This window comes from Chiloscyllium plagiosum, unplaced genomic scaffold (genome assembly GCF_037043375.1).
Source record: "Chiloscyllium plagiosum isolate Xiang-an unplaced genomic scaffold, Cpla_swu_hap1 HiC_scaffold_23, whole genome shotgun sequence".
In the NCBI taxonomy this organism is placed as follows: domain Eukaryota; kingdom Metazoa; phylum Chordata; class Chondrichthyes; order Orectolobiformes; family Hemiscylliidae; genus Chiloscyllium; species Chiloscyllium plagiosum.
This window is the reverse complement of record NW_028270161.1, coordinates 13,065,738-13,090,116: the sequence shown is the minus strand read 5'-3', so window position 1 is coordinate 13,090,116 and position 24,379 is coordinate 13,065,738. Positions and strand designations below refer to the sequence as shown.

Sequence of the window (24,379 nt, the reverse complement as noted above, 5' to 3'; positions counted from 1 at the left end):
GGTACATACATATTAAGGACACGTCGTATCTGTTCCTTGAAAAAGTTCCACATTTCAACGATATCCTTCCCTGACAGCCTGTGCTCCCAATTTATGCTCCTCAGATCCTGTCTTGCAGCATCGTGTTTACCCTTCCCCCAATTGTAAAACCTACCCTGTTGCACGCACCTATCTCTCTCCATAACCAAGGTGAAAGTCACAGAATTGTGGTCGCCATCACCAAAATGCTCACCCACTAACAAGCCCATCACTTGTCCCGGTTCGTTACCAAGTACCAAATCCAATATAGCCTCCCCGCTGGTCGGACAATCTACATTCTGAGTTAGAAAAGCTTCCTGGACATACTGCACAAACACCGCCCCGTCCAATCTACTTGATCTAAAGAGCTTCCAATCAATATTTGGGAAGTTGAAATCGCCCATGACTACTACCCTGTGGCTTCTGCACCTTTTCAAAATCTGTTTCCCAATCTGTTTCTCCACATCTCTGCTGCTATTGGGGGGCCTATAGTAAACATCCAACAAGGTGACTGCTCCTTTCCTATTTCTGACTTCAGCCCATACTACCTTCAAAGGCAGATCCCCCTCGAACTGCCTTTCTGCAGCTGTTATACCATTTCTAATTAGCAACGCCACCCCCCTTCCTTTTTTACCACCCCTACCTCAAACATCCTGCAGGAGAAACATTCCACTGCCTGTGCTGCCATAACTCTACACTTAGTCTCCAAAACAAGAACACTAAGTAGCTTACCTGTTCAGCCGACTGAGTCCTTTTTGTTTAGGTTAGAGGAGGAGGGAGGGTGGGAGACACTACACGCGTAGTGTCTTGGGTTCCTTCTCCACTCAAACTTCTTACTTTCCCAGAAGCCTCTGTTGACGACTTCCGGGTTCCTGCTCCTAGTTGGAAAAAAAAACACAGACTGCGAAAAGAAAAACGTTAATTTAAACTGGTCTCCGCTTACCTTCTGGCTCCTGGTTAATCTAAACTGGTCTCCGCTTACCTTCTGGCTCCCCTCTCTGTGCGCCCGCTGTAGCACTGCTGCTTGTTTGTTTCTATACAATGACTTATAAAGTTATCCCAAGCCCAAGGGGTAAATGTAGGGGAATGGGTCTGGGTGGGTTGTTCTTCGGAGGGTCGGTGTGGACTTGTTGGGCCAAAGGGCCTGTTTCCACCCTAAATAATCTACTAATCTACTATCTAATTTAACTTAATGGCCCAGAGGTCAGAGTTGTAGGTGCAGAATGGGCTGGAGTTATGACGTGGGACCCTGAGGAATCCCCAATGCAGCAAACTCTGTAGGAACTGCCCAGGAAATTGTAGCTCCCAATGAGCAGATCCCACATATCTGGCATCATCCGCTTTCAAATAAAAAACCCCTTAAAGTCAAAAACTTCAGAGGGTTTTGATTTGATTAAGCTGATGAAATGTTAGTGGATTAAAGTTTACTCAAACTGTTAGGTAATTATAAATAGCTTTCCACTAATCCTGCCCCTGCTCCATCTGAACCCATTCTGTCAGAAATCTCCACATTTAACATGAAGCACCTTTAGCAAGTTGAGAAAGAACATTACATCAACAACTCTTACTCAGCAACAAACTAAAATCATGGCCTGAGCCAGTGGTAGCGGGGTGATAGGAGCGCAAAACTATGCTTTTATTTTAGCCTGACCTGTTACATTCTCTGTCACAGTGTCCTCTTCCCACACCCCCATTCACCTCAGTGGGATCATCTGTTCATTCAAGTCTGACGTAGACCAGCAGGAGGCTGGAAGAACACAGCAAGCCAGGCCACATCAGGAGGTGAAGAAGTCAACTATTTGGGTGTAACCCTTTTTCCGGACTTTCAAGTTCTTTCAAGTCTGGCAGTTAGACACCATTGTTCTGCCATTCTCACATTCTGATCACTCAATCTGAACTATCCACATCCTTTCTACCCGAACACTATAGCACAAATGCTGTCCCCTCCACACTTCATGCCAGCTGTGAAGAGTCATCTAGACTCAGCGTTGGCTTGCACTCGCTCCATGGATACTACCTGACTTGCTGTGATCTCCAATGTTTTTTGTTTTCAGTTCAGAATCCAACACCTGCAGTAATTTGTTCCTGGCTCTTGAATCTTTGTGTTTATAATCCCATTGGTATTGGAATGTTGCCTGATCAGAGCTTTTGTGTCAAGTGTGGGATTAAATGTTGATGAGGATAAATAGGGGCCACAAATGTGAATAGGGTTGTTCTCGTCAACATGTTTTTGCACTGGCTTCCGCAGGGCTTCAGTTTCAGCTGTGGTCTGGCACCCAGTGCCATGTGAACTAAGTTACATGTTCACGGAGTGTGAAATTGATCGTTGTTGTTTGGCAGTTGTTGCAGAATAGCTTTAATGTGCTCTGAGCTGCAACATTCCGGGACATTTGTCAAACTAGCTGCATTTCTCCCCTCATGGGAGGGGAAGCTTTGCAATAAGGAACAGGAACGTGTCCCCTGTCCTCTTGTGGGACTGATCAATCGCAGGGAGCAGTTTTCGGGTTCAACATATAGAACTTTATTGGAGAAAGCACACAGGAGATGAACCAGAGGTTTAGAAAGATTTTTGTGTGATTTGCTGAACCAGTTTGCTGAAGTATATTTTTGTTTAGCTCATAGGAAGCCTACGTTAACAGGACATGGTGTTTATTTGAGGGAGGTACGAGGTGTGGTAATATCACTGGATTAGTAATCCAGAACCCCAGGTTAATATTTTGGGCACAGGGGTTCAAACCTTACCATGTCCGAGGCTGATATTAGATTCCAATTTTTTTTTAAATCTGGAATAAAACATGTGTTATAAAAGTGTTCAAATATGTCCTTTGGAAAGAAAATCTGCCATCCTTACCTGGTCTGGCTGACATGACTCTAGATCCACAGAAATATGATTCTCTGACTCTTACTTGACCTCTGGATTATTGCTGGCATGGTGGCTCAGTGTTTAGCACTGCTGCCTCACAGTGCCATGGACCAGGGTTCGATTCCAGCCTCAGGGGACTGTCTGTGTGCAGTTTACACATTCTCCATGTGTCTGTGTGGGTTTCTTCCCACAGTCCAAAGATGTGCAGGTTAGGTGAATTGGCCATGCTAAATTGCCCATAGTGGGTGGTACAGTGGTTAGCGTTGTTGCCTCACAGCGCCAGAGACCCGGGTTCAATTCCCTCAGGCGACTGTCTGTGTGGAGTTTGCACATTCTCCCAGTGTCTACGTGGGTTTCCTCCGGGTGCTCCGGTTTCCTCCCACAGTCCAAAAATGTGTAGGTGAGGTGAATTGGCCATGCTCAATTGCCCGTAGTGTTAGGTGCAGGGATAAAGGTAGGGGAATGGGTCTGGGTGGGTTGCGCTTCGGCGGGTCGGTGTGGACTTGTTGGGCCGAAGGGCCTGTTTCCACACTGTAGGGATTCTAGTTCTTCTAATTCTAATTCTTATTCGGGACAGGCAATTAATGCTGGCCCAGCCAGTGATGTCCACATCCCATGCTTTAGCTAATACTTAGTTCGCAAGTTCAGTGGCTGTGTCTTCCACCCGTTATATCCTGTGTCTGTAATTATTTCCTTGAAATGTCCCGTCCTTCAGACACTTCCCATCGTACAGCATTATGGAACCATTTGGGAGAGTACTTGGAAAATTAGGAGCTTTCTGATGCAGCCAGTTCCTCCCTGAGGAGGAGGCACTCTGACCTAAACACCTGATTTAAAATCCCGACAGTGTGGAAAGAGGCAGTTGAGCCCATCAAATCTGCATTGGCCTTCCAAAATGATTCCTACTGGATCAGCCCCCTAATCCTGCAACCCCACATTTCCCACAGTTAATCCACCTAACCTGCACATCCCTGGACACTATGGGCAATTTAGTGTGGCCAATCCACCCATCCTGCGTGGTGGGAACGGGAGGAAATCAGACAACCCAGAGGAAACCCACGCAGACAAAGGGAGAACATACAGCTCCACACAGACACAGGCTGGAATCAGACCTGGGTCCCTGATGCTATGAGACAGCAGTGCTAACCACTGTGCCGCCATAGCTGTAGTATACACGAGGTTGATTTTTAAATAAAGGACTGATATTTTGCTTCTTGCATTGGGCTGTATTTGCTGGAATTTTAGAACATAGAACATTTCAGTATAGTACAAGCCCTTCGGCCCTTATTGGTTTCACTGGGCAGCGCAACAATCTGAAATCTATCCATCCTACACTATTCCATTCTCGTCCACGTGCCTATCCAATGACCATTTAAATGCCTGTATAATCGGTGAGTTTATAACTGTTGCAGGCAGTGCGTTCCACACCCCTACTACTCTGAGTAAAGTTTATGTGCATGTTTTGGCTTAAATATTTTCTGCCCTCTCAATTCCTCGAAGAATTCACTGATATGAACATGAGAACAAGAATCTGTCAATTGAATCCTCAAGACTGACTGACCGACCGACCGACCGACCATGGCTGATCTGTGTCCTAACCCCATTTAATAGCACAGTAAGGGCAACAGGATCTTGGGACCTTGGTGAACTACAGAACAAATGTTGAGGTTAGTCAAGTGAGTAGTAAACAGAGGAGTGATTGAGAAGGAGAAGCACCCAATTGCAAAAAGAGGAAAAGTTAAATTTAGATTTTTGGGAGATTACACAAAAAAAAGAGAAATCTAAGACACTTCACCCCATATGAGAAAATGGGACTCCACAGTTTTATTTGTTCATATTTTGGACAACACATAGACACACATTCACAATATTGCCATCATTGCACAGTTATCAAATAGACTTAACATCTTGTGTTGAATATGCAGATTAATTGTCCATTAATTATATGCATATATTCATAAAAACAGTGGTAAGGTCAACTATGAGGTGGTGTTTTACTGAAGTTATTGGTGAGGTGGCACAAACATATACACACTCACATTTCAGGTTGTAGATCTACCTAACCGCAAGTTGCAGGCTGACAAATGCATTCACAATAGTGAGCATCATTCATATGCTGGCAAGAAATAGGCCATTATATAAGTTCCAATCTTGAAGACACAGTTGACATGAACATTTTAAACTTCTAGTCAAATTGCTTTATCTCAAAGATTTCTTTGTGCACAAATCAGGATGTTTTGCAAGAATACAAATTCAAGAGGATAACTATAATGTATTGTATACTGTGTGAGAGAGTGGAGTACTGATTCATTGGGAAGTGGGTTTTGGAAGAATTGATTGACAATGAGCCACCAGGTTTGTTAAATTTTAAGCCATGCAGGTTGAATCTGATTGGTTAGTTCATTGATTTGTTTTTTTTTTAAACCTATTTTTCTAATTAACCTGCTCAGAGATGATGCTGTACACCTCTGGAGCAGGTGGGACTTGAACCCAGGTCTTTCTGTTCAGGGGTAGGGACTTTTCCTGTGCACCACAAGAGCCCTTTATTGATTTGAGAAATGAACCATTGAAGGCTGTCGCCTGTTTTGAGTTGAGACTGATGCATTGTGTGTATGTTCTTTGGAGGCTCCATTGTGGCACAGTCATAGTGCCCCTATCTCTGAACCAGGAGGCATGGGTTAAAGTCCCACCTGTTCCAGAGGTGTGTAATAATATCTCTGAACAAATTGATCAGAAAAAAAATAGGTGTGTATATGTTCTTTCTGTCGACTTGCAAGCAAGTACTTGGGTGGCACAGTGTCTCAGTGGTTAGCGCTGTTACCTCACCGCACCAAAGACCCGGGTTCAATTCCAGCCTCTGGCAACTGTCTGTGTGCAGTTTGCACATTCTTCCTGTGTATCCTCCAGGTGCTCCAGTTTCCTCCCACAATACAAAGATAAAAATCACACAACACCAGGTTATAGTCCAACAGGTTTAATTGGAAGCACACTAGCTTTCGGAGCGACGCTCCTTCATCAGGTGATTGTGGGGGCTCGATCCTTTTGGGATCTTTCCTGCTTGCCTGCATTCCTGTAGAAACGTGATGTCTGTGTCGATATGTGCAATCACCTGATGAAGGAGCATCGCTCCGAAAGCTAGTGTGCTTCCAATTAAACCTGTTGGACTATAACCTGGTGTTGTGTGATTTTTAACTTTGTACACCCCAGTCCAACACCGGCATCTCCAAAAAATACAAAGATGTGCATGTTAGGGGTGAATTGCCCATGCTAAATTGCCCATATTGTTCAGGGAGGTGTAGGTTGGGTGCATTAGTTAGGGGTAAATGTAGAGTAATAGGTTTGGGGAATGGGTCTGGGTGGGCCACTCTTCGGAGGGTTGGTGTGGACTTGTGGGCCTGTTTCCACACTGTAGGGATTCTAAGACACTTTGATCTTAAATTGATCGCATAATCCCTTGCGCACTCAGCAAATAGTTATCCAAATAGCACAATCACATTTAACATTAAACTCTGCAAGTTTTACAGGTTCAGGTTGATCGATATCTTGTTGTGAAGAGCTGATGGGATCTGCTGTTTGATACTTTGGGGAACAGAGCCGATATACCTGGCATCACAAAGGCTCCGAAATTTGTTTCACGCATTATACATTTGTGTGATCGGTAGAACATCTTTTTGGCTCGATGGCAGTATCCTGTTAGTGGTGAACACTACACAGCAGCGATATAAGGCAATTACACCCAGTCCTCAGTATCTTTTGAGGGATAGGAGAACAGACCTCCCATAGATAAAACATAAGAAAAAAACATGGACGGCAGTTTGTACTGCAAAGGACCACATAATCTGTTTGAAGACAGTTGGAGGGGGTGTGGTGTTGGAGTCTGAGTACACAGGTCCACAGGTAGCTAATCATATAATGAGGACTGAATGTAGCTTCACGTGTTCCCTAAATGCTTGAGACACCTTGTGCTTCCAGGGTAATCTGAGACTGGAAATTACTCAAGATTAAGAGTGACTCCTTTTGGGCCTTCCCTGGGTCTGTGCAATGTACAGCAAGAAATGGCCTGATCAGGATATCTATGGTCCCACAGGATGGCTTTGGTGTGCCCTATCTCAGCATCACTGTTGTACAGTGAACAAATTCCCTATTTATGAGGGTTCCAATCGGCCGATGTTATAGTGAAGGCAGGTTTGTGATACACAGGGGTTGCGAGTCCCAATACAAATTAAGAAAGAGTTGCAATGAGAGTCTGTTCCACCTGCTTCACACTCCTTCCCATCTTCAATATTATGACGGTTTCAGATTATTGTGGCAGAAATTTGTCTTCCCAGTATTGTCAGCACCCTGAAAGCAATGTCTCTCATAGACTCTGACAGCTGTGAGGGGGTGGAATTGCTCTAGTAGTATTGACATGGCTGGGTTTGGATCATCCTCTGTTGTTTCATTTTGCCTGTGTATGGGAGGAAACTTTTTCTCTGCTTCTGATATTCGTGAGTGATGAACTTTGTACACCGTAAATATTTTGCAGCAGAGTGAATTTAACTGATGCTATCTTCAGTTGTTTTCTCATTCACTGCTGAGGGTATCATGTTGCGACACGAAACACATATGGGATTTGATCTCAGGAACTGTCATGACTACTCCTTGCTGTTCAGAAGTGCAAAACATATAGAATATGAAGCTTTATAAACAGACTGCATTAATGATAGAAAACCACCTCTCACTAATACCCTCCAGTACCAACAAACCTGGCCTTAGCATCTTGGGGGCAGGCATCGAAAGGGGGCCTTACATCTTACACAACACTTTATGATCTTTGGTGTACATCTCGCTGTTTTAATGCAGGAAACAAAGCAATCACTGTGTACATATCCAGAAGGGACTGACCAAACACTTCCCGATAGTGACCCACTATTCTGTTTGTGATATTGAATATTGTGACAAATGTTAGGTACCTCTCCAGGGAAAACGCTCCTGCTCTACTTGAATAGGAAGAACGTCTCATCTTCCGCCATGGGACCCTCCAACCAAATGGCATCGATATCGATTTCACCCAGTTTCCTCATCTCCCCTCCACCCCCCACCTCATCCCAGATCCAAGCCTATCACCATTGCCCCCCCCCACCACCTGCATCTACCTATTGCCTTCCCAGCTCCCTTCTCTCCCCCTTCTCCCCCCCCCCCCCCCCCCCACCCTGGCCACATTTGTGATGAAGGGCTTATGCCCGAAACGTCAACCCTCCTGCTCCTCTGATGCTGCCTGACCTGTTGTGCATTAGCAGCGCCAAACTTTTGAACTCTGATCAACTGCACCTGCGGACCTCACTTTCTCCTTGAATTATCTTCTGTTTTGATTTGAAAAACTATCCACCAAATCATTCAAGTCACCAGTTAAAATTTCAACTTATGAGCACTGTCTATTACTTTCTGTGCTTAGTAACCTACAGACAAATCCATTGGAGTTTCAAGAGTTGACTGGAACCCCTGAGGGACTCTTGTGGTGCAGTGACAGTGTCTCTGTCTCTGGACTAGGAGACCCAGGTTCAAGTTCCACTCACTCCAGAGATATGTCATATCTTTTAATGAATCTATTCAGCGATGTTATCAACTGTAATCTGCAGAGATGATCCTTAACCCTTTAAAAGGTAGATTCATGAAAGCTGAAGACAGGAACATGTCTGACCAATAACTTTATTTATATTGTTTCAAAATATTATGCAGAGAAGGTAGTTAGATGGGCTTCAGATTGGTTTCATAGGTCAGCGCAACATCGAAGGGCCTGTACTGCGCTGTAATGTTCCATGTTCGAGAACAGCATACAGATGTAAGATGTAAGGCTCTCCGAAGCCTGCCCCAAGATGCTAAGACCAGGTTTGTTAATACCGGAGGCTATCAATAGAATGAGATGGTTTTCTATCATTTCTGCAGTCTGTTAATAAACCTCAATATTCAATATGTTCTGCGCTTATGAACATCAAGTACTGTTCACATGTATTTTGCTTCAGGGTATTTCCTCACTGAGTACAAACTCAAAATGTGCTTTGTGTATTAATGTGATGCCCTCAGCAGTGAATGAGAAATGACTGGGGATAGCATCAGTTAAAATCTAGAAACATCCTGAGCAAAGAACTCCTGGGACCGTGAGCCGTAAGTAACCAAATCATTCAGAATACCACTCCTTGAAGGAAGTTCCTGAGTTTGCCTAGTCTCCGTTTTGTTAATCTGCTATTTTAAAAATAGACAATGTCTGCTCAAAATCTTGCTGTGTTTAACTTAATTGATATTGTATAACCATCATGTCATCAAGCAAATTGTTGAACGTGCAGACAAACCGAGCCTTATTCTTGCTAGTACTGTTTAATACTCTAAACTTCCAACGTTCTCCAGTGTTATAACAACCTACCTCCCTTCCTTGAATTACAAATTTGATTTGGAGTGTTATTGTGACCAAAATGGTTTGCATGTTTAAATCAGTTTTTCTTCTATTTGTTGCAATTGACTGTCCTTTCTATCCGGTTTTAAAACTGCAGTGTAAAAAGGAATCTGTTCACTTCCAATTTGTGCCTCAGGTTGATGCCAGGAATATTGATGGGAGCACCCCACTTTGTGATGCCTGTGCTGCTGGGAGCATTGAATGTGTGAAGTTATTACTGAGCCACGGAGCAAGTGTGAACCCCATGCTGTTTGCAGCATCACCACTGCATGAGGCTTGTATGATCGGTAAGGTCAAAGAGTTGCAGACCTTTTTTTTTATTAATCAGTAATTCAAATGTATTTCATGCAACTGAGACACTTTGCACCTGTCAGTAGCAACAACAATGGTTTGCATTTATATAGCGTCTTTGATGCACCAGAATTGGAATTTGCTGCTGCTGATGTCATTGCCTCACTTGCTGCCCAGTTAGTCACCCCTCCCTTCCTTTTCCATGCTGCCCCCTACCCCCAACCCACACCCAGTTAGTAACTCCTCCCTCTGCACATCTCTCACCCACTCCTTCCCCATCCAACAGACCAGGTCACCCCATCCTCCCCTCCCTCTCCCCAACATCAAGCATGTCATTTCTCCCTCTGAACACCTCTCCTGCCCTCTCCTCACACCCCCCCCCCTCAAACCCAGCTTTCCCCTCCACCCCCATTGCAACCCTCACACCGGGCTTGACCCTCCTCCCCCCCGACCCCTTTCCCCCCCCCCACACCCAGTCCATCCCTCCTCCCTCTGCCCCATACCCACCTCTCTACCTGCAGGCAGCTTATCCCTCCTCCCTCTGCACCCTCCCCCCACCCACACCCAGTCCGTTCCTTCTTCTCTCCCCACCCACACTCCCTCCCCCTACTCGTCTTGCTCACCATTTCTCACTCTCAATATTCCTCCATCATTGCCCCTTACTGGCACATCCCCACCTCAACCCCCCCCCCAGCAAAGACAATACTTTGGGGAGCAGGGCAGTGAGGGAGGGAGTACGTAAGACAGTGAGGGTAGGGAGTACGCGAGGGTGGACAAGAAGGGCCGCAGATAGGAGGTGAGCAGAACGCCAAATGAGACGGTACATGTGGCAGTGGGAGGTCAGGACAGCACTCGCACACTTTGAGGACAATGTTCCTTCCTGTAGGCAGCTGCATTGCTGGCAGTGCTAGTCATTGACATTGTGGCTGCAAGGGTGGGAAGTGCAGCCCATGTGGCAGCAAATGCAGCGTCAATGTCACAAAGTGCTAAATGCTGTCAGACAACATTTGACCACCGAGCCAGGGATGTGAGACAAATGAATGAAAGCTTTCTCAAAGACAAGTTTTAAGGGGCTTATTCCTGGAGGAGAGGGAGGGATAGGCACAGAGGGTTACAGAAGGAATTTCAGGATTACTTCACAGCAGCAATGGAGTGATTTAAAGTGGGAATGGGGAAGTGGCCAGTATTGAAGGAACACAATTAGAGGTGGTTTTGGAAGAATGGGATGACGTTAGAAACAGCTGACACTATCTCCTGTTTTTATGACAATGACTCCTTGTTCAAAACCATCATTATGCTGTGATCATTCAGCACTTTCCTGGATCTGTCCAAAATATGGTATAAATTTGGCAGTTCCATCAATAGCGTGGCACCTCATCTTCCGTGAAATTTCTTTTTACTTTTTTTTCATGGGTTGCCTAATTGTGCCGTTAAAAATTGTATGTCATTCAAAATTGTTGAAGCTAAATGTCATCTTCCTCATTAGCACAACGGGAGGGTCTCTGCTGATTGTGTTCTGTACTGGGGTGTTGTTGAAGGCTGGATGTCAGTGGGAGAGGCAGCACCACAATATAATCGTTCTCACTGATGATACTCCGTGGTGCGAGTTACTGACCTCTGAGGCAGGCAGTGTCAGCGGCGCGGAGTAGCAATCATATCAGACTGTCTGGTACAGAGAGGGGCCGGTTTCAACAGAAGTCCACCCTGAACAGATGCAATTGTGCTATCAGCTGTAGAAAGGACAATGGGGGTTAGGGTGGAGGGGACCTAAAAGACTGGTTTGTTTTTGATTCCTACAGCCTCTTTGTTTTCCTTTTCAGGAAGTGTAGAGTGCATGAAACTGCTCATCGATGTCGGAGCAAACCTGGAGTCTTACGACTGCCACTTTGGGACCCCGTTACATGTGGCTTGTGCAAGACCACATGTGGACTGCGCAAAGCTGCTGCTCAATGCAGGTGCGTATTTTTCTGTGAGCCCTGACGGAGGTGGTCCCCATGGGCATGTTGGAAATTTAGAGATTCCTTGGAGGTTAATTTTGGTGCCGCTTAAGATGTCGCGCATGCTTCCCATTTCCACATACCATGTGTGTCTAACTCCTGATTTGGGCCTGGTTAGCTCAGTTGGCTGGAAGGCTGGTTTTGCGATGCAGAGTGACACCAACAGCGTGGGTCTGATTCCCACACTGTGAGGTCACCATGAAGGACTCTCCTCCTCAACCTCTCCCCTCACCTTGATGTGTAGTCACCTTTTGGGGTTAAACCACCACCAGTTGTGTGTGTCTCTAATGAAAATGCAACCCCATAGTCGCCTGGGCTTTATCTATGTAACTTCTGGCTGGTGGTAGAGCAGGTTGGACGTGAAAGGGCCTCCTTCCCTGTTCTGTCACGGGGAACTATTGGAATTGCAAATTCTGAAGAGCAGTCCTTCCCTCAAAGCAAATTGAATCTCTCTATTCTGTGCACTGTGTCCTTCATGCTCCGTCTCCTTGATAGTCCAGTTGCGTTGATTCTAATATTATGGAATATGCCAAACTGCTTTCGGCCAGTTGACAGCCAGAGGATGCCCAATTCAAATGCAGGCTTGTCATAGTCATAGAGTCATAGAGATGTACAGCATGGAAACAGACCCTTAAGTCCAACCCGTCCATGCCGACCAGATATCCCAACCCAATCTAGTCCCACCTGCCAGCGCCCGGCCCATATCCCTCTATTGTCCTTCTGTTTCCGAGTGTGGTTGTTCTGTTTCAGGGGCGAATGTGAATAGTGCTAAACTCCATGAAACTGCACTTCACCTCGCCGCCAAGACCAAGAATGTGGATTTGATCAAACTGCTCATTGACTATGGAGCGAATGTTTATGCACAGGACAACCGAGGGAGGCTGCCTTTGTACTATACGCAATCTGGATCACCTTCCTCAGCGTGTCTGGAGTACTACCAGAGTAAGAATATTTATTAAAAGAAACGATGTGCCATGGATTTTGAAAGTGATGACTGAATACACTGCTCAGTGTGGACCCAGTCTCACAGATCGGGAAGATCCCAAGAACTGATTTGGGCTGGGAGTTTTTTTTTAATCCTTTCATTGATATCGGACATTTTATATTCATTCACGGGATGTGGGTGTCATCGCCCAGGGTACCATTTACTAACCATCTCTAATTGCCCTGAGGTCAGTTTGAGTCAACCACATTGCTGTGAGTCTGGAGTCACATGTAGGCCAGACCAGGTAAGGTTGGCAGTTTCCTTCCCTAAAGGACTTCAGTGAACCAGATGGGTTTGAAAGACATTTGATGATAATTTAATGGTCATTGTCAGCTTTCAATTCCACACTCATTATTTGAATTGAAATCCCACTAGGTGCCATAGTGGCATAGTTTGGGTGTCTCGTTACTAATCAAATGACATGACCAGTCCTCACCCTCTAAAGCCTGCGTGGGATTTGCACATTCTCCCCATGTCGGTGTGGGTTTCTACTGGGTGCTGCAGTTTCCTCCCATGGTCCAAAGTCGTGTAGGTTAGACGGATTGGCCTTAATTATCCATCATGTCCAGAGATGTGTAGGATTGGGTAAGGGGCTAGGTTTGGGTGTGATGCTCTCCAGAGGGTTGGTGCAGACCCGATTGGCAGAATGGTCTCTTCCGCACTGTAGGAATTCTATGATTCTAATTCAAATCAGCTACCCACTAGCCCCATTCTGGCATAATCTTAAAAGACTAATGTAGAACTTGGGGGCAAACCAGCTGTCAGTCAATATGTCACAGGCATTCTGATCCACCCCCTTCCAATAAGATACAACCCTTTGGTTGAATCAGGTCTATACAAGTTCAGTGGTTATTGTAATATGTGAACATACTGCCACAGTGTGGCCAGTAGAGGAATTAGAGAACTCTTGGTCCCTTAATTTGAGGTATCAGAACATGCTATGTGTTTAATGTTGTTTAGTGTCATTTCTGCTTGTTCGTTGATCAGTTTTGTTGCATTTTATGATTTGTTGGAAGTGAAATGTAATGAATAGGGTACTGAGGTAGAATGTGCAATTTTTTCAAATGAACAAATCCGAGAGATTGCTGGATCCTGTTTGTCAACATTGTCAAAACAACAGCAGTTTTAAAAGGGAGAACATGGTGAGAACAGTGCAGAAGAGAGAGAACCTGCACAGTTACCGCCTTTGCTGTTTGAATTTGTGTATCACTGGACATCGGAGTGCATCTGGGGAAAATGACCAAACGGTGAAATTCACAACTAATCTTGGAGGAACTGTTGGGCGAAGTTCACAGCACAGAATCAGATAAGTTAATTGTTGTTTTAAGTCTGTCCAAGAGAAAGGCTGTATTAGTGCATACAGTGGGTTCTTTCTTGATTATATGTTTTTGGAGATAAGTCTCTTGATTAAACTTAAATTAATAGATATGGTTTATTAGATTAGATTAGATTAGATTAGATTACTTAGTGTGGAAATATTTTAACCTGGGGCAGTGTTTGTAGAGGAATAAGATGGTGTTATTTTCTGGATCTATAGATTGTGAAGGAGCAAAAATGGCCTTTGCAGTGATATGTACTTCTTGTCAGATGTGGGAGTTTAAAGAGAGTTTAAGGGTTACTGCGGATTATATCTGCCATAAATGTTATTGGATGCGAACCTTATCAGATCGAATGGATCGGTTGGAGAGACAGATAGATAGAAGCACTGAGAAATTTGCAAGAGCAACAGTATGTGATGGATGGCAGTTATAGGAAGGGAGGAAAGTCTCAGATACAGTCACATAGATGGGTTAACTCCAGGAAAGGTAAGAGAGGTAGGTAGCTAGTGCAGGAGTCTTTTGTGGATATACCCATTTCAAACAGGTATGCTGTTTTGGAAAATGTAGGGGGTGATGGATTCTCAGGGGAACGTAGCACAAACAACCAAGTTTCTGGTATTGAGACTGGCTCTAATGCAATGAGGGGTACGTCGGGTTCCAAGAGATCAATTGTGTTAGGGGATTCTGTAGTCAGAGGTACAGACAGACATTTCTGTGGCCAGCAGAGAAAAAGCAGAATGGTGTGTTCTTTCCCTGGTGCCAGGATCAAGGATGTCTCAGAGAGGGTGCAGAATGTTCTCATGGGGGAGAGGGGCCAGCAGGAGGTCATTGTCCACATTGGAATCAACGACATAGGAAGGGTAAAGGTTGAGATTCAGAAGGGCGATTACAGAGAGTTAGGCAGAAATTTAAAAAGGAGGTCCTCAAGGGTAGTAATATCTGGATTACTCCCAGTGCTACGAGCTAGTGAGGGCAGGAATAGGAGGATAGAGCAGATGAATGCGTGGCTGAGGAGCTGGTGTATGGGAGAAGGATTCACATTTTTGGATCAGTGGAATCTCTTTTGGAGTAGAAGTGACCTGTATAAGAAGGTCGGATTGCACCTAAATTGGAAGGGAACTAATATACTGGCAGGGAAATTTGCGAGAACTGCTTGGGAGGATTTAAACTAGTAAGGTGGGGGGGGAGGGGGGTGGGACCCAGGGAGAGAGTGAGGAAAGAGATCGATCTGAGACGGGTACAGCTGAGAACAGAAGTGAGTCAAACAGTCAGGGCAGGCAGGGACAAGGTAGGACTAATAAATTAAACTGCATTTATTTCAATGTAAGGCGCCTAATAGGGAAGGCAGATGAACCCAGGGCATGGTTAGGAACATGGTTAGCAATTACAGAAACATGGCTCAGGGATGGGCAGGACTGGCAGCTTAATGTTCCAGGATACAAATGCTACAGGAAGGATAGAAAGGGAGGCAAGAGAGGAGGGGGAGTGGCATTTTTGATAAGGGATAACATTACAGCTGTGCTGAGGGAGGATATTCCCGGAAATACATGCTGGGAAGTTACTTGGGTGGAACTGAGAAATAAGAAAGAGATGATCACCTTATTGGGATTGTATTATAGACCCCCGAATAGTCAGAGGGAAATTGAGAAACAAACTTGAGGAGATCTCAGCTATTTGTAAGAATAATAGGGTAGTTATGGTAGGGGATTTTAACTTTCCAAACATCGACTGGGACTGCCATAGTGTTAAAGGTTTAGATGGAGAGGAATTTCTTAAGTGCGTACAAAACAATTTTCTGATTCAGTATGTGGATGTACCTACTAGAGAAGGTGCAAAACCTGACCTACTCTTGGGAAATAAGGCAGGGCAGGTGACTGAGGTGTCAGTGGGGGAGCACTTTGGGCCAGTGACCATAATTCTATTCTTTTTAAAATAGTGATGGAAAAGGATAGACCAGATCTAAAAGTTGAAGTTCTAAATTGGAGAAAGGCCAATTTTGACGGCATTAGACAAGAACTTTCGAAAGCTGATTGGAGGCAGATGTTCACAGGTAAAGGGAGGGCTAGAAAATGGGAAGCCTTCAGAAATGAGTTAACAAGAATCCAGAGAAAGTATATTCCTGTTAGGGTGAAAGGGAACGCTGGTAGGTATAGGGAATGCTGGATGACTAGAGAAATTGAGGGTTTGGTTAAGAAAAAGAAGGAAGCAAATGTCAGGTATAGACAGGATAGATCGAGTGAATCCTTAGAAGAGTATAAAGGCCGTAGGAGTATACTTAAGAGGGAAATCAGGAAGGCAAAACAGGGACATGAGATAGCTGTGGCAAATAGAATTAAGGAGAATCCAAAGGAATTTTACAAATCCATTTAAGGACAAAATGGTAACTAGGGAGAGAATAGGGCGCCTCAAAAATCAGAAAGATGGCCTTTGTGTGGAGTCACATTAAATGGCTGAGTTACTAAATGAATATTTTGCATCAGTATTTACTGTAGGGAAATAGATGGTGACATCTTGCAAAATGTCCAGATTACAGAGGAGGGAGTGCTGGATGTCTTGAAATGGTTAAAGGTGGATAAATCCCCAGGACCAGATCAGGTGTACCCGAGAACTCTGTGGGAAGCTAGAGAAGTGATTGCTGGGCCTCTTGCTGAGATATTTGTATCATCGATAGTCACAGGTGAGGTGCCGGAAGACGTGGTGCCACTGTTTAAGAAGGGTGGTAAAGACAAGCCAGGGAACTATAGACCAGTGAGCCTGACCTCAGTGGCGGGCAAGTTGTTGGAGGGAATCCTGAGGGACAGGATGTACATGTATTTGGAAAGGCAAGGACTGATTAGGGATAGTCAACGTGGCTTTGTGCGTGGGAAATCATGTCTCACAAACTTGATTGAGTTTTTTGAAGAAGTAACAAAAAAGATTGATGAGGGCAGAGCAATAGATGTGATCTATATGTAACTTCAGTAAGGCGTTCAACAAGGTTCCCCATGGGAGACTGATTAGCAAGGTTAGATCTCATGGAGTACTGGGAGAACTCGCCATTTGGATACAGAACTGGCTGAAAGGTAGAAGACAGAGGGTGGTGGCGGAGGGTTGTTTTTCAGACTGGAGGCCTGTGACCAGTAGAGTGCCACAAGGATCAGTGCTGGGCCCTCTACTTTTTGTCATTTACATAAATGATTTGGATGCGAGCATAAGAGGTACAGTTAGTAAGTTTGCAGATGACACCAAAATTGGAGGTGTAGTGGACAGTGCAGAGGGTTACATCAGATTACAACAGGATCTGGACCAGATGGGCCAATGGGCTGAGAAGTGGCAGATGGAGTTTAATTCAGATAAATGCGAGGTGCTGCATTTTGGGAAAGCAAATCTTAGCAAGACTTATATACTTAATGGTAAGGTTCTAGGGAGTGTTGCTGAACAAAGAGACCTTGGAGTGCAGGTTCATAGCTCCTTGAAAGTGGAGTCGCAGGTAGATAGGATAGTGAAGAAGGTGTTTCCTTTATTGGTCAGAGTATTGTGTACTGGAGTTGGGAGGTCATGTTATGGCTCTACAGGACATTGGTTAGGCCACTGTTGGAATATTGCATGCAATTCTGGTCTCCTTCCTATTGGAAAGATGTTGTGAAACATGAAAGGGTTCAGAAAAGATTTCCAAGGATGTTGCCAGGGTTGGATGATTTTGAGCAACAGGGAGAGGCTGAACAGGGTGGGACTGTTTTCCCTGGAGCGTCGGAGGCTGATAGGTGACCTTATAGAGGTTTACAAAATTATGAGGGGCATGGATAGGATAAATGGACAAAGTCTTCCCTGGGGTCGGGGGTTCCAGAAATAGAGGAGAAAGTGAGGACTGCAGATGCTGGAGATGAGAGCATACGTTAAGGTTGAGAAGGGAAAGATATAAAAGAGACCTAAGGGACAACATTTTCATGCAGAGGATGGTACGTGTATGGAATGAGCTGCCAGAGGATGTGATGGAGGCTGGTACAATTGCAACATTTAAGAGTGATTTGGAGGGGTATATGAATAGGAAGCGTTTGGAGGGATATGGGCCGGGTGCTGGCAGGTGGGACTAGATTGGGTTGGGATATCTGGTCGGCATGGATGGGTTGGACCGAAGGGTCTGTTTCCATTCTGTACATCTCTATGACTCTAACTCCTGTTCTTACCAAATATTGTGGATTTTGAGAGGATGGTGCATGTGTGTCAATCTGTCTTTTAGCAATTGTTCTTAAACAATTTTTATTTTACTTTAGGAATGCCGCTGAGTTTATCACACCACTGCAGAATGGTCTTAAGGAAAGCTCTTGGTCCTCAAAGATTGCATGTGATTCACCAGTTGAACATTGCTCCAAGACTCATCAACTATCTCTGCTATGATTGAAGCTGAAACTCAAAATATTAACGGACATATCTGATGTATTTATGTAAACGCCCAATTGATGATTTTTATGAACACATTTAATACACTTACATTTGCTGCCAACAAGAAGCAGAAGACTACAAAATATATTAAACTGGATAGTAACCTCCAACATTTCCCTCCAAGTGCAAATGGTGACTGTCAGCCATGAAGGTTGCTGAACTTTTCCTGATGGCAACAGAACATACTGTTAACCCACTTGTTCCCAGGGATAAATTTAAACCCCATCTATACAATTCGGTTCTTTTTAAGCTTAGCTCCATGGAAATCTCCCATGTATGAATATAGATTGTCTATTAGACACCATTGTGTTCCATCAGGGAGTGTGAAACGAGGCAAGTTTGACAGCAATAGTGTTTACAGCAGCAACCCTAAGCTTATTGGTGGCTAGATTCTGTCCATTTGTCCAATGTAGTGTTTGTTACAGTTCTTGCACGGTATTTTGTAAATGCTATTGGACAAACAGGCAGAAAACTAGCCACCAGGATATATGAACATCAACTAGCCACGAAACGAAATGACCCACTCTCACTAGTATCCTTACATACGGATGAGGAAGGACACCATTTTGACTGGGACAACACATCCATCCAAGGTCAAGCCAAACACAGACATACATGAGAATTCCTAGAAGTGTGGCATTCCAACCGGAACTCTATCAACAAACACATTGACTTGGATCCCATTTACCACCCCTTGAGAAAAAGAACAGGAAATGACATCGCTATCGGAAATGATGTTACCACAAGAAATGACATCACCTACCCTAGGAAACTCAAACATATAAATAGAGAGCAGGCTACATCACCAGTGCTTCATTCGGAGGCTTGCTGAAGATGTTACCTAGTAGGGTGATGAAACGTTTGAAAATGAACCTTCAGCTTAACAAGCAAACCTACATCCAGAACCTCAACCTGAGTTACCAACCTTCTCAAAGCTCGCTAATATAATAGATTTCTCAGGGTTTTGTTTTCTGTATCATATTCTCTGCTTGGAGTCACCGTAGTCCCATGTCTCATTAGAGAGACGAGACTGGTGGTGGGTTAACCTGAGGGTGACTATGCCTCAAGCAAGAGGCAGAGTTGAGAAGCTGGAATCTTTTCATAGTAACCTCAACCAGTGCAGGAATTGGACCCACGCTGTTGGCACCGCAATGCATTACAAACCAGCCACCCAGTTAACTGCAGTATAAACTGGAGTTCCTTCCTAAAGGGCATTGATGAACCTGATGGGGTGTTTACAACAATCTGCAGTGTTGGCATGGTTGCCATTATTCGAGATTTGTTTTTCAATTCCATTTTTTGTTTCACCATCTGCTAGGGTTCGATTCGAGCCTGTATCCACAGAACATTAGCCTGAGGTTCTGGATTACTAGCCAGTGGCATTAGCATTGCACTGCCATCAGTCAGCACCCAAAAATTCAGATTCCAGTCCCACAGCAATGTAGTAAACTATTATCTGCCCTCTGGGTAATTGGGGATGGGCAATAGATGTAGGCCTAGTCAGAGATGACCTTATCCCAAGAATGAATTTAAAAACGAAAGGATGAGCAAGCCACTTAGCTCAAGGGTAATTGTAGTAATGCTCATTTTGGCTGACGATCCCGTTAGGAACCATTCGAGCATAGTTATATTGCTGCCCATTAACCTCAATGTGTTCCTGGAACATCTGGCCATTCTGGTTTGTAAACGCACAATGGTAATCTGCAGTCATTTCCTGTTGGATATTCACTGGTGGTTTCACAGGACTGATGAGAGTCAGAGTGGCTTACATGATGTGGAGTAAGTTTTTTTTTGCAACTGCAGAATATTACATAGAGTATTTTAAAATGAAAACAGAAGGTTCAGCAACATGTGGAGGGTAAATATTTTGGAGCTGTGATCTTTCATCAGAAACTATTTCTGGCATCTCCAGTATCTTAAATTTGCAGAGTGTTCTTTATTTATCCCTCCACAGACGCTACCAGACCTGACGAATATTTCCAGCATTTTCTGTTTCCAGATTGCCAGCACCTGCAGTATGTTGTATCCGCGCCACCAATCTTTAATCTTTCCGGTTGCTGATTGAAGGTTTGTGATTAATGTTGTGAAAATTGAGGACAAGTCAGCTCCGGGGCAGTTGAAATAAAGTCCTAATAAAACTTTTGTATTATGTAGTCATAATCATAACAACAGTTAACTAAATGCCAACCCCCTCCCACTCTATTTCCATTCAATACTTAAAATCCCTACAGTGTGGAAACAGACCCTTAAGTCCAGCAAGTCCACACTGACCCTCCGAAGCGAGCCGAGAACTCTCCCTGAACCATTTCCTTATTTCTCTACATTTCCCCTAACTAATGTACCTAAACACTACGGGCAATTTAGCATGGCCAATCCACCTGACCTGCACATCTTTGGATTGTGGGAGGAAACCGGAGCACCCAGAGGAAACCCACGCAGAGACTGGGAGAATGTGCAAACTCCACACAAATGGTCACCCGAGACTGGAAGCGACACGGGTCCCTGGCGCTGAGAGGCTGCAATGCTAACCACTGAGCTATTGTGCTGCCCCATATTAAATCATTCATCAAAAATATTTGGGCTTACCGGAATTCCAGATGAACACTTTCCAAACTGAAATGAAAGTATTTAAAACATTTAAGAACGCATTTTGTTTCCTTGCTTTGGAATCCCTGTCTGGTGCTTGTGTGGTTTATTTTTGTGTGACAGGGAGTATAAATTTGCAATCTGTAATACAATTCAGGGCAGCACAGTGGCTCAGTGGTTAGCACTGCTGCCTCACAGCACCAGGGCCCCGGGTTCGATTCCAGCCTTGGGTGACTGTTTGTGTGGAGTTTGCACATTCTCCCCGTGTCTGCATGGGTTTCCTCCCACAGTCCAAAGATGTGCAGGTCAGGTGGATTGGCCATGCTGAATTGCCCACAGTGTTAGGTGTATTAGTCAGAGGGAAATGGGTCTGGGTGGGTTACTCTTCGAAGGGTCGGTGTGGACTGGTCGGGCCGAAGGGCCTGTTTCCACACTGTAGGGAATCTAATAAGATGTCAGTCACTGTCAGTGTAACTCCAATCTTTGATAAGCTGTGTACATTTATTCCTGCCTTGTCCTGCTCACATTCTGAGCTGGATTCTCTGACGAGTGATCATCTTGGGCAGATTTCCATTCCACTTTTTTTTATATAACAAAAGCAGAAGTACTCTGTATTGCTGATGAAAGACTCCAACCCTGGCTCCTTCAGAAATGTGAAGGTGCCCTTCCATTCTGACAGGCCCCTTGTCACTCCCCCTTTTTCCCAACAGTGTGTTCTGTAAACTGAGGTTCAGCATTACAAACCATCACTTTGACAGTTGTCCTGAGTAACCATTTACTTGACTTCAGAAGACCTCTGATTTTTAATGGATACTTTCAGAGGATTCCAGGCATAGGGGAACTGCCCAGTAGAAGCTTCAATTTCCCAGGAAATTCATTCAGAGGATGCTATACCAGGAACTCTGTTGCACTCTCATTCCGAGAAATGAAAATCTGGCCTGTCGAAAAAGTCAGGTCTCTGTTTCGATATAGAGTTGCAATCTACTGAGAGCACATCATCTCATAAATGTTAGAAACTGACAAACTAATCCTTTGTCTGCTTTGTAATTTCCTGCAGTTTCTAGGCACCAAGTAAGTTGTACCTAAGGTAGACTATTTCTAAAAGGACAGTGCTGCCTTTGAATCCTCAGATGCTAGTTGTCTCCTTAGGCTGGCTATGTTGTGTCTCAGCTAGCATGCCTTGTATCTAAGAGACATGCTCATTATGTCATCACCATAGCATAGCATGTGACCTGATGGTAGAAAGGTCTCCTACTCCATCTTACTGGATCCATTTGCAGAATGACACTCTGAAGGAATTATGCTACAAATTTTAACTGAATTGCTCAGCACTAGCCCAGACATGAAAGTGTCTGTAACTGTAATATATGTAGATACCAATGGCTGTAATAAATGTCTGTTGAATCTTGCAGTAGCAAGTTGCTCATGTCTAGTTCTTTATACACTAGATGCTAACCTAAGTATCAATTCTTCAGGTACATACATCCCAGTGAACCATTCACTGCATCTATGGAAAATCAGATGAAACTGTCATATAACGTGCAAGAAGATGCTGCCTGACCTGCTGAGTTTCTCCAGCAATTACTGGTTTCGTTTGACAACCAGTATCTACAGGTTTTTTTTTATTTTATGTCATATAAGGCAAATAGATATTGTAATGAGAGTGGTGCATACCATGATGTTACAGTGACTTCAGACATGTAAAAGAGATTATAATGAAAGGATGGTATACAGTAGCTTCCCCCACACCCCTGGCGAATACATTCCAAGACCTACCACAGAAACCCGAAACTACGGATAGGTGCAAGCCCATCCATTTAAACTGGAAATTTACCTTCTGAACTAGTTCCAGAAGGTTCCTGATAATATGTTCGGGCTGCGGTAAACTATTCCACAGATACCAGTGTCATCCTATACCCTGTACTTGAGAGAGATTTACATCCAGGCAGTAGTATTATGAACAATAGTGTAAGTAAAGAGTTTGTAGAAGTTGAGAGTTGGTCAGCAGTCACTTTAGGGGAAACTGTTACTGGCTGGAAATGCCAGCATCAGCAAGGATAGCCATCTCTCTGTTGGGCCGAACATAACTCTAAGCCTGATGGCAATATAAACCACAAGTTTCGTAACTAGCAGAGGATCATCATAAAGGGACTCACTGCTTTTGGCGTCAGTTGAAAGATAAATCTTGGTTACAACGATTATAGACCAGGCCAGACCCCTCAAAACATTTTAAGGAAGCCCAGAACCTAACCTTTTGAGTTTCAGGCAGATGTAAGCTGGATATCCCAGGAGTGATGCAACTGGTCAAGTACAACAGAATTTATTTACACATCACTGAAGGCAACACAAACCAATGGAAACACAAACAAAAGAAAACAGAATTTATAATAACCATGATTTGGAAAAACTGACAGACGTGATGTCACCCGCAACTTAATAAAGAGCTGTTCCAATGTCCTGCAGCATCCCATTAACACAACCCTTGGCAAAAATGTAAATTCAAACCCAGCTTCCAGAATCCAGGGGAAGGACCAAAGGCCCTAGTTTAAAAGACCTATAAGATCATGTTCTTCCAGGACTTCTCAGCAGCAGTGATCTGGAAAAGGAAATCCTATGATGGCATCAAGAGAAGACTGAGGGAGCTCGGGATTCAGCACTCACTGAGGTATCCAGCAGTGTTTCGATCACCTCAGATGATCTGGACATCTCTTTGACACGTCGGAGAAGGCAAAAGACTTTGTGGACCAATTACCGTAATCTGACCAATTTAGCATTTACAAATAGTCATGTTGTTTGGGTATGTCTCTGTTTTTCCTTAAAAAAAGAGGAAGTCAGATTGGGGCTTCCTTTTCCTTTTACTGGTAATAATCTGGTCTAAACTATGCTCAGGGGTGGCTGGGCTGCGTGCTTTCAATTTCTAAGTTATACCAAAGGCTGGGTGGGGTACTTACCATTTTTTAAAAAATTTCTTTGTTCACATTGTCATTCCATTGTGTATTTTCTTTCTTTGCTGCTTGTGTTTGCTATGTGGCTCGAGCTAGGAGGAGGAAAAACGGTTGGGACGCCTGGATGCCAACCTACGGGCAGTTTATGCCCGGTTCAGGTATTTAAATGCCCTGGCAGCAGTATTGGCAGCAGGATGGGAAGTTGGGTTTTGGGATATGTAGATGCCTCCTTTGGGCAGGGGGTGAGTTCCCCTATTCAGTGCTGTTGGCATTTTATTTGTAGTTTTTTTTGGTTTTTGTTGCATATATTCTTTAATAGCTTTGTCGGCTTGTTAGCTGTAGTGGGTTTAGTTTATGTAGTTTTTATGTTCAAACAATCTTGCGACACTAAGGCTCGGTGATTTGTGGTTTGAGTTCCTCCTCTCTGGAATCTAAATGTTACTCCAGAAGGTTATGGCTAATGACTTGATTAAATGGTGTACCTGGAACATCAAGGGGAGTTACTCACCAATTAAGAGGAAAC

General features: G+C 44.2%; 1 protein-coding gene across 4 annotated transcripts in view; it reads left to right on the top strand.

Moving 5' to 3' along the window:
- The window catches only part of LOC122561839 (ankyrin repeat and SOCS box protein 13-like), a 38,767-nt gene extending 16,442 nt beyond the window's left edge, over positions 1–22,325 (top strand). For 3 of the 4 annotated variants that reach the window (XM_087999371.1, XM_087999372.1, XM_087999370.1), the window contains exons 3-6: positions 9,448–9,598; positions 11,423–11,557; positions 12,350–12,541; positions 18,157–22,325. In XM_087999371.1, the coding sequence (XP_087855497.1) occupies positions 9,448–9,598; positions 11,423–11,557; positions 12,350–12,541; positions 18,157–18,284 (606 nt within the window). In that variant the 3' untranslated portion in view covers positions 18,285–22,325. The remainder of the gene's footprint in view (positions 1–9,447; positions 9,599–11,422; positions 11,558–12,349; positions 12,542–18,156) is intronic. The other variant, XM_087999373.1, reaches the window with a different exon arrangement.
- The last annotated feature ends 2,054 nt before the right edge of the window (positions 22,326–24,379 follow it).